The sequence below is a fragment of the Oryzias latipes genome, chromosome 19 (genome assembly GCF_002234675.1).
Source record: "Oryzias latipes chromosome 19, ASM223467v1".
Taxonomy (NCBI): domain Eukaryota; kingdom Metazoa; phylum Chordata; class Actinopteri; order Beloniformes; family Adrianichthyidae; genus Oryzias; species Oryzias latipes.
Window position 1 is genome coordinate 11468567 of NC_019877.2, and position 10798 is coordinate 11479364.

Genomic DNA, 10798 nt, shown 5'->3' on the forward strand with positions numbered 1-10798 from the left:
ATTTTGGGGAAAAGTGTATAAATGTACCTATTTTAATTACAAAAAACCCTTATTTATTTTCAATAAACAGAGCAATTGACCTAAATTGGAGTGTTTATTGCTAATTTAAGGATTTAGTTAGCATTGACGCATCTTATTATTAATCAATCTTACCAAGACAAATCCCACTGGCAGATTTGTTTCACTTCAAACATGGAAAAATATCTTATATTCTGATATTTTTTTTAACCTTGTTCTGAAAAAATTAAATCTTCCTGTGTAAAAGTGGCTAAAATTTCAAAAACATTTCTTGCAGGATCAGACTCCTACGAGATAGGGGAGAAACAAAGTTGCCCACACAGTGTGCGCAGGGGGGAGATGTCTCGAGAGCGTATCACAGACAACCCTCCTCCTCCTGTAAGACGCAGTGCCAGAACAGAGCATCTCTGGTGGAAGAGCGCATTTGCCAGAAAAAGGGGAAACCTCTCCCTTCCCAAAACTCAAAATAGTTCCTATCTGACATGACATGAAACATCGGGATCTTTCCTGCTGCGTGTAAAGACGATGTAAAAATTAAAGAAGGGGAGCTCCACCGGGGAACTAGGACGCACGGACGCCGATGCGGAATGTGCAGAAAAGAGCCTGGAGATGCGCACAAAAAGTAGAGAGAAGTGAGTTTTTGGGGAGCCACAGGATGGACACTGCGGAGGTTCTTTTGTCCGTGCTGGTGGTTGTGATCATCATTGTGTCGTTGCTGTCCAACGTGGTGGTGCTGATCTGCTTTTTGTACAACCCGGAGATCCGCAAGCAGGTTCCGGGTCTGTTCAACCTCAACCTCACATTCTGCAACTTGTTGCTGACGGTGTCCAACATGCCGCTCACTTTGGTGGGACTAGTCAGCAAGGCTCAGCCAGGGGGAGACAGCTTCTGCCAGATCGTGGGTTTCCTGGAGACTTTCTTGTCCACCAACTCTATGCTGAGCATGGCCGCTCTGAGCATTGACAGGTGGATCGCAGTGGTGTTCCCCCTGAGGTACCACTCCAAAATGCGCCACAGAGACGCGGCGTTTGTGCTCGGGTACACGTGGGCGCACTCCGTGTCTTTTTCCACGGTGGCAGCTTGCCTCTCCTGGGTGGGATACCACCGCCTTTACGCGTCCTGCACGCTGTCCAACCCGAGGGCGAGCAGCCGAACCCAATTCGTCATCTTCACGGTCTTTTTCCACTCCTTCACCTTTCTCCTGTCCTTCATAGTGCTGTGTTTCACATACCTCAAAGTTCTTAAGGTGGCAAGATTCCACTGTAAGAGAATCGATGTTATAACAATGCAAACTCTCGTGCTGCTGGTGGACATACATCCCAGGTGAGCACCATAAACTCTTATTTTGATTTTCAGATCTTTTTTTTTTTTTTAATCAGAGAAACGTTTTGACTGAAGCTTTTAATCAGAGACTGACGAGCTGGAAATGGTCAGTCTGTGAACAGAAGGGTTAACGATGCTTTTCCATCTTTGCATTTACATTTTGATTGCATCCTTAGTATTCAGAGAACCTGCAGTTCAAAATCTAATTTAAGTGTCACAAAGACTGATTGCAGTACCTTTTATGGTACAGTGAAATGAGTGCAGCCTGTGTGTGAGTGAGCATGGCTGAGCCTCTAAGGCTAAGCCTGAATCTACAGCTTCTGCTCCCAGTCATCACCTCAAGACTGTTTTCATTATTATACCAACATTTTTCAATGCTCTTCTTCAGATATAACCTCCTCAAGTTTGAGTCACCCTTGATGTGACAGTGGGTGTGTGTGATTATGTGGCGACTTGTTCAGGGTGTACCCCGCCTTTGCCCAATAGCAGCCCCGTGGCCTCGATGGTATACAGCGGGTTAAGAAAATGGATGGATGGAAGTTTGAGTCAGCTCAAATGTCCTGTGTTTGCAGTGTTCGACAGCGTTGTCTAGAAGAGCAGAAGAGGCGGCGACAGAGAGCATCGAGGAAAATCAGCACCTTCATTGGCACCTTCATGCTCTGCTTTGCTCCCTACGTGATCACAAGGCAAGTGTTGGTGCAAAGTTAGGGAATGTGAGGGGGACCCACAGGGGCGCGCACACTGCAGAGCATGCAGCCCTTTGGTAACCTCTCAGCTTGTTCTCATCCACTCACCCTTTCACACCCCTCCTCTTCCACTTCCTCCCTGCTTCCTCTCCATGCCGGCCAGAACTGGAAGACGAGATTGGCTGACCTTGTGATAAGTAATATGTCTCGGCTCTGCTGTCACTGCTGCATTACCACTTTTCTCCTCAAGTTCGCTGCGTGCATCCCAATTTGTTGGAATTAACTCACACAAATCACAGCTCAGAGAGAGAATGTCGAAGGAGCCCGCTTAGTTAGTATGATCACGTTTGCATGTTTGAAATCATGAAAGATTCACTGATTAGTAAAATAAATATCTGTTAGTGCAAAGAACTTGTGAGACATCTTTTCAAAAAGCAAAATTAAACCCCAATTTGCTAGTGCAGAAATTGTATCTAAATACTTTCTGCTCATTCTCGGATTATTTAGTTTAAAAAAGAATGTAACTATAGAGCTACTGCTGCTGATTAGACATTTGTAGAAGTTGTTTTGCCTGAAAGGAAATCTGACTTTCTTTGAGTAATGTGTCAAGTCTGGATCAAATATCACAAAGAAATCAGAGTACCTCCTGTACAGATTTCCTCCCTAGTCAGGTGTATTCTCTGTGACATCAAAAAGAAATCAAGCTAAAAATGTGCCTAAAAAAGCATCTCATAAACAAAATCTTTTTGGTTTGATGCATTTGGAGTGTTGATAATAACTGGCTAAGAGGAATCTATTATGTGATTTTTGTTGTTAAAAGAATACATTTAGCTGACTACATAAGAGTTCCTAACTTCCTGACTTGACTGTTGCAGTAACAGTCAAGTGTGTGGGCACACTTTCTCTTCAAAATAAAAGCACACCCAACTCCCCAAAGCAGTGGTGATACCAATGTCTGAAACTAGCTTAGTGGCAAGAGGTTCTTTCTGGTTTTGATGGGCAACTAAGTTGGTTAAAAAAAATTAAAATATATAAATAATAATGATAAAAACCGAAATGAGTTAATTCCTTTTGTGATTTATGTGAAACGTTTCTTTAAAGTGACAACTTACTTTTTCTGTTTTTGCTTTTTAGGTTAACCGATGACTATTTTATTTTATTTAACTTAACCTTGGCATTCGGAGCAGACAGCAAAGTAAGAATTTCATTGTGCAGGGAAACCAGTTTCTTATGACAATAAACCCTTTGAATCTTGAATGTTGACTCTAACTTTGGTATAAACATAACTCCTAAGGGTCTGAAGTCATAACGTAAATGAAAAAACTCAAAACACTACTACTTAAATTTTGCTCACAGAACTAAATCATACAATAAAATCATACAATGAATATAAATATTATGTTTTAAAGGGTCTTTGGTTTCGTTGCTGGAAAACATTAGCAAGCAGCATTCCAGGACTCCAGGAATTGTAATCAGAAATGTGGTTTGTTAACCCAAATGCAGGGGGTTGTTAACAAAACCGTAAATTACAACAAAACTTATACTTCTGCTAAAGTATAATTAAAACTTAAGTGAAAACCCTAAACAAGGGACAAAAAAAAAAAAAAAAAAAAAAAAATGGTGGCATAATCAGAGAGCAAAAACAACTGAAAAACCAGACCCTTAAAAAGGCCCGAGGGTTAATCGACCAACAGAAAGCAGCCGAGGATAATTGACAAATGAACTCTGTGGGTGGCTGTGACTGGGAATATAAACACAAAATGTGACCCAAACATGTAAACGAGGATAACTGAAGCCAACGTGTACCACCACTCACACATGATATGTTGACACTGTTTTCATTGTACAGTACGTTGCATGGTTTGCTATGGGCTTCTTTTCCAGCATGTTCTCTTTGCCCGTACCCTGTTCCCTTCTCACACCACGCTCTCTTTTTGCTCGCCTGCAGGATTGTGGAGTTATTTCCAGCAGTGCCTATCAACCCTCACTGGGGAATTGTCTCCAAGTGCTTAGCTTATAGCAAGGCAGCCTGTGACCCCTTTGTGTACTCCCTGCTGCGACACCAGTACAAGAAGACATGCACAGACATAATCAACAAGATGCTCAAGCGCAGCTCCTTGAACGCATCGGAACGTGCGCCTCAACACCAGGGCAATAACTTACCAACAGCAGAAGGATGAAGAGCTGACAACTATCCTGGAAATATGAATCCCATTTATTTCTGATGAAGAAAAGGACAAATGTTGTTTTTTTTTCTGTCCCTGTCAGCTCAAAATCAGCCTGATTTGTTGAAAAGGGTTTTTTTTTTAAACAGGAGAGACTGCAGGCAAAAGCAAACACAGCAGGAGTGCACCTGTGCTGAGTGGCCAGAGCAGCTGATCAGCATGAAGAATTTGCTTTGAGGACAATAAACAGCAGATTTCCCCTTCATCTGGAGAGACAAAATGTGCTCAGCAAGGAAGAACAACTAGTTCATATTTTCTTTTTTTCTTCATATTTTAGTCTGAACAAAAAGTTTTTGTAAAAGGTGTTTGAAAAAGGTAGGAGTCTCTGTTAAGAGTTTTTGCATGTAGCGGTGATAACTAACCAAAACCCAATGTTTGGAAGTGATGTCCCCGATATTGTGGATTATAGTTTTACATCAATGCTGCTCATATTTTTATGGTTTGGTAGAGTTATGCTACGGTTACACCGGGCATGTGATGCGTGTTCAAGAACATGATGATTGCAGGTTCTTGAAAGCACGTTTAGCACATGGGGTTCACATGACACAGGACTGGAGGGGCTTCTTCTTCCTCTTTGTATTTTTTTTCTACTGTTTACTAGCGCTCGTCCACTACTTACAGTTGGAAGAGTCTTGGTACGAAATATCAAATGCAAACCTCTTGAATTTTGCTCCAGGCTTGTTCTTTCACAGCTCCATTCTGATACATGAAGACTTGTTGTCACATAGCTGGGCACAAACCACAATTCTTAATTTCTCCTCCGTGAGTTCAACTGGTTTAACTTTCAACGTGCGTGCAATGGCCGACGTTCTGCATGTAGACCACAAAATGAAAAACTTGTGTAGCGATGCGTTAAAGCGGAAGTCCAAAACGTACGTTGATGCTTATTTACATAGAGTTTTCATTGCTTGACTGCAAGTTCCCGAGGGCGGTGTGAACGTAGCATTGGAATTAACGCAATATTCTTTTGTTCCCTATAATTGAAGTACACATTTTACTTTTGATGATCTAACATCACGCTGGGCTTTTACCACTCATTTTAAACATTTCACTGAACTATCCCAATTTTTTAATGGTTAAAAAACTCCCTTAGACCAGCTGCATTTGCTGTTTTGACCACCCTTTAGGCTATTTATTCAAGTGGAACATGATCTCTTGTACTTGGGTTAGTACACACAGCCACGAGTGACCCAATAAGACTATTTGTTGTTCATTTTGAGTTGAGTTGATTACTAAGACAGATCTTTAAGCCTGAATCTAAACATTTCTGAGAACAAATTCATCTCTGGAGGCTGAACTAATGATTTTCTTTGGTTTGTGGTTTGCCCTCATTAAACGTCTCTGCTTTCTGCCAGAAATGTCAAGGGATAATGGGAATAGCTTAGAGAGGCAACTAAAACTTTTATTTAAAAAAGTAAGATTGTATAAAAACTTCCGTAGGGAAATCACTGGTACATCAACCCTTCCATGGTTGTGGGAAAGAAAAGCATTTATCTCAGATGCTATGTGTGATACCCAATTTTTTGGGAGCTCAAGCACCCAGCAAATACCCAAAACACAAGCACACATTAAAAAAAAAAAATCTCACATGAAGGTTAAAACAGTGCATGAGAAAAACTAGTAGTTTTGAAGGTGGGATCCTCGATTTCTGCTGGATGTTCTTGTGTAACCAACCAAAGACAAAACATAAAAGTTAGATAAGAGATAATGGAAATGTAAACCAAGACAGAAAATCCTTTTAAATCTCAAAACATTCATGCTTTGTTTTTTAATCAATACCTAGTATGGTAAACTCAATTTAAAAGTTTTGTCTCTACTTATGTAATAGAAAAGAAAAAAGTTAAAATAAGTGTTTGAGTTTGATAAACCTAACATTTTAGGCTGTAGATTTGTTTAATTTTTTTGAAAATAAATTACAGCTTTGCCTCGATTTGATTTAATTTGCGGTCAAAGCAACTTTATTTTCCAGAAGTGTTTGTGCACTTAAATCTTTGCAGCACATTGCGTCTTCATGACCTAAGTGGCATTTGGACTGGTTTTGATCCTTTGTAGCGCCAACATGTGTTTATTGGTGACATGCAGGGTTATTAAAGGAAGGAAATGTAAACTGACTCTGTTTTGTACATTTTGATTAAACCCAGTTGCTATTGCTGTAGCATTTTGTAGTTTCCTGGCATTTTAGGAGGACAGCTCTAAGCCCGTAAGCCCCTCTGACTTATCCTCATGGCTAATGTTGAACCCATTATGCCACTTTTTTTCTGTGCCAAAGCCAGACAGTGCTGCACTAGAGCCTTTGGACTGGGCTCCACCTATCCATAAAATAAAGTCTTCTCACTTCTAGAGAAAACAACAAATAAATATATTTCTACAGAGTTTTTATTAAACATAGAGGACTCCTTAATGTTTAATATGGGACAAAGTAAGTGATGATTCCCCACTTTTTAGTAGCATTTCAAAATAAAACACGACTGAAAAGTTTTATTCGGACAAAATATGGTAGTTTAAAACTCTAGTAAACATAAAAGGCTTGAATATAAAAACTTTCTCAAAACGAAGATATTTTTTGGTGTATTTTTTTCTTTACCTTGTTTTAATTACCATTTAGCAATTTAAATTTCTCTGTTAAATCTTAATATTGTTTAATTGTTGACTTTGATGACAGCTTTTAATTTTAAGAAAAACAGGCTAAAGATTTTACTGGGTGCAAGATATAGAAGTATTTTGGGTCTTTTGATGTATGAAATTGTAATTTATTAGAACACTGTGTTTAAGTTTTACAGAATGTGCTGCTTTTCATGCAAATGTGTTTTATTGTTGCATTTTGGTGACAATGAGATGATTGTAGTATACCACATCTTTTTTGTTGGTGATTGACTTGACTGCCTCATGAGTTTTTTTGTTCTTCTAGGTACTAAATCTATGACTTGAAGCTGCTGGAGCTGTGTATAGAAAAAGCAGCAGTGGTGATGTAATTTCAGGCGTGATTAATGGATTATGTTCTATTTTTTATATGATAAAAGCAATGCTTTGTTGTTTTTTTTTGTTAAATGTGATTTGTTGATTGGTTTAATGACAGAAATCGTTTTGATATTTTAACCAAAAATAGTAAGTAAATGTATTAATTGGATATTTATAAAGGAATATTTATAAAGCAGTTTATGCTTCCTACTGATGTTTCCTTTTGATGTGTTTTTTTTTTCATTTAAGGAAACAACAAAGCCAAAACAAGGGGAAAAAAGGTTTTCTTTCTTTTCTTTATCAATTACGATTGTACCTTTCCTCTGAATAGGAAGATGAAATTGCTCAATGTGACAGAAACAACATAAATTAAATAAAGCGTTGTAGAGTGAACCTGAACTAAATGTTCCATAGAACAGAAATGACCCAAGCAACGATGCACGAAAGTTTAATCCTGTGAAAGAGTTTTTCAATGCCGCAATAGTCACTGCAAGAATATAAAACCTAATCCTGGGACTTTACAACATTATCTGCTGCTAAATTAAGAGATTTTGAGCTAAACATGATTCCTGGTTTTAAGGATGATATCTTCATGAAACACTCTGGCCAGCTTAAACTGTTAAGTCTGTATAGCAGATATGGATCAAGGCTGTGAACTCTATGGGGCCCTGAGGCTTTCTCAGCCACAAATCAGCTGCAACATTACCTTTTTGGGAGATACCGTTAGGTGAGATCATTTAGAATTAAATTGTATTCCCAGATGTTTTTATATTTGTACTGAAATAATTTGAGCATCTTAACCCTTTAACACCGGAGATGTCACAGACGACAACTAAATAACACAGGTTCTTTGACATACCGTAAATCTTTTACCATACATGTGATCAACATGAATTTTATAAAAAGCTGTTTTTCTCTGAATCAGAATCAGCTGATTCATTACACAAACACTTCACTGCTGTAAAGTGTTACATTTCAGCACAAGGCTGCCTTTTTCCATTTCAGAATAAAATTACTTGGATTGCTTAAATGGTTAAAGAGTTACGATAGTCAAAAGAATGTATAAAAATCTGAGCTAAACCTCTAATATAAAAGGGGTTGTTAGTATGCTCGCTTCAGACAAAATTTCCTTCATTTTCATTCTCAAAATCTTTTGATAATAAAAACAATGTACCTGCCTGGAATTATAAATGTAAAAGGCATTCATTAATAATGTTTACATCAGCTTTAAGTGCTGATGTAAATACTTTAATTTGCCCCCAGCATATTATGTTGTATTTAGTAAGAAACAGATAAATAAAAATAATCAAATAATTATTTTTTATAGTTTGTTACAGTATCTAGTGAATAAGTTGATGTGTTTACTTTCCACTGATGAGCATTTCAGTAAAGAAATTAAGTATTAAGTACTAATATTAAATACCATATTTTCTGCACTATAAACTAAAAACCCTTTTTTTTTTTTAAAAACAACAACAATGGGCCTTACTATCTGGAGTCCCGTATATATTCAATTTAAAAAAGATCTAATTTAATCTTTGTGGGTAACTTTCATTGTTGTCTAAGTTCATCTGCTGGTACATACCGGTAATAGTAAATATGATTTCCTGTAATTGAAATGATTTAAAAGACAAGTATAGTTGTGAAAACATGTTTTTTTTTATTAAAAATTGACAGAAGTTGGTTCGTATTTTTACTTTTCAGGATAGTTCAGCTTTTTTTTAAAATATAAATATTCCAATATTCATTAAGGGTCATTGTCTGATCATCAATAACTGACGAATGCATCTTAAAAAACCTCAATAGTCTTATAATTGAGTGGAGAAGGTGGAGATAAAAGCTTTTGCCAACAATTATATGAAGTTTCAGTTTGTCGTTTCCTCTCAGGGAAAGACCATTTTCTGTTCATACCACAATGCAGGTGGTAATGAAACAACACTAGATAGCTTTAGCCCCAAAAGGCTGAACACTGACCACCACACCAGGAGCCAGACATAATCTTCAGGTGGGTGGTGCCGACCCTGACACACAGCTTAATAACGATCAGCTTCAACCCACAGACTCCCCGACGCAGCAAAAAAAAAACCTCGTCTCAAGGTGAAAAGTGGACACCTGAAACTGTAAAACAAAAGAATGTTTGTTGTTTTTCTCTTTATGGACCTTTGACTTAGGACCAGTTGTGGTTTGCAGTGAAGATGAAACTAAAACTCCCATAATAACTGTAAATGTTCCGTACCAGCAGGTGTATCAAAGGCTGTGAATGCTGGTGAGGCCATTTCCCCATGAAGCAGACACTCATGAACAACACAAGTAACCTTTCAAAGCTTAAAAGAAAGTGTGGGTCGGGTGGAAGGTTTTATTTCTCCTCTGTTTATAGCATTACATCCTTACATCACTTGTATGATTAAACTGCAGAAAGTGCTGGCATGTTAAACAAATCTAACCAGTTCCGTGTTATCCTTGGCTTCCAGATGATAGTAGGTGTGCACTCCTCGGTTCAATAACTCCTGGAGGGCGTTCTGGGAGGCTAAAGTTGTCCTCTAATTACATGTTGGCTTGAGAGAAGGAAGTCTTGTGTTGTCAGAGTAAATCTGTAAAAGCCGTAGCAGCTCTCTATTAAGTGGACCCTCTGGCCTGACACCCCCAAAGTACAGTCTCAGAATTGTAAAAATTGACCAGTATGATGCTTATAGGCACAGTCATTAAAGTCATGGTAATATAATTTAGGCCTACTAGTTGTCCTTCAATTAAGGTGATTCTACTAATCCAGCTAAGAAGAAAGATAACAGAAAACAAAAATTAGAAAAAATATTTTTCTTTTAGAAAGTCCATGTATTCTTACAACTTAACAAAATAAGTCAGAGCATGGTGAATTCAAAACGGAATATTGTATGTAAATGAGAAAAGAATTAAAATTGTTTATCTTTGAACATTTAGGACAGATTTAACTCATTTCATTCTGTAGCATTTATTGATTGCATTGTTTCGGTTTTCCTGGGCAAGTTCATGACCTTAAAATGGACTTTGATAATAGTAAATGTGTCATGAACTGATGGCAAAATCAGAAATGAATATATTTATGGCAAATTATGCCGACTTTGCACTAGTTTAAAATGTCTGAAATAGTTTCCCTTTTTTTAGTTATTGTTTGTTATTTTATTTGAACATTAATTCCCATTTTGTTGCTTTTACTTACCTTTCGTCAGTCAGAACTGGAATACTTGCTGCATCTCACATTTTGCCATTCTCAGATTTGTGGGGATTTTGTTACACTTTGCATCCTCCGAATCTGCATTTGCAAGCACATATCTGTCTGTGTGCATGTGGGTGCGCGTAATTGTGAAAGAGTCAGTGTTTTTATTTTAAGCAGGTCCCGGCTGGTTCAGAGCCAGCTCCTTCTACTTCATCAGGGAAGCCTCTTAATTGCACAACATGAAACTGTGAAGCTATAGGTCCATTTTTCATTTTTAACCTAATTAAAACCAACCAACAGACCGATCTATCAGGTAGCAGCAATACTAAAATCAGAATCTGCCAATCAGACAAAACTTTGAGTTTTGTCTCAGACATTTGAAAAGAATAAAATCT

The 10798-nt window shown here is 37.9% G+C and overlaps 1 protein-coding gene across 1 annotated transcript; it reads left to right on the forward strand.

Annotated features, from left to right (window-relative positions):
- The first annotated feature begins 334 nt into the window (after window positions 1-334).
- LOC101174140 (G-protein coupled receptor 26) lies at window positions 335-8452 on the forward strand. Its single transcript, XM_004080562.4, has 3 exons — window positions 335-1341; window positions 1914-2027; window positions 3976-8452. The coding sequence occupies exons 1-3, from the start codon at window positions 599-601 to the stop codon at window positions 4205-4207; spliced, it is 1089 nt and encodes a 362-aa protein (XP_004080610.2). The 5' UTR covers window positions 335-598; the 3' UTR covers window positions 4208-8452.
- The last annotated feature ends 2346 nt before the right edge of the window (window positions 8453-10798 follow it).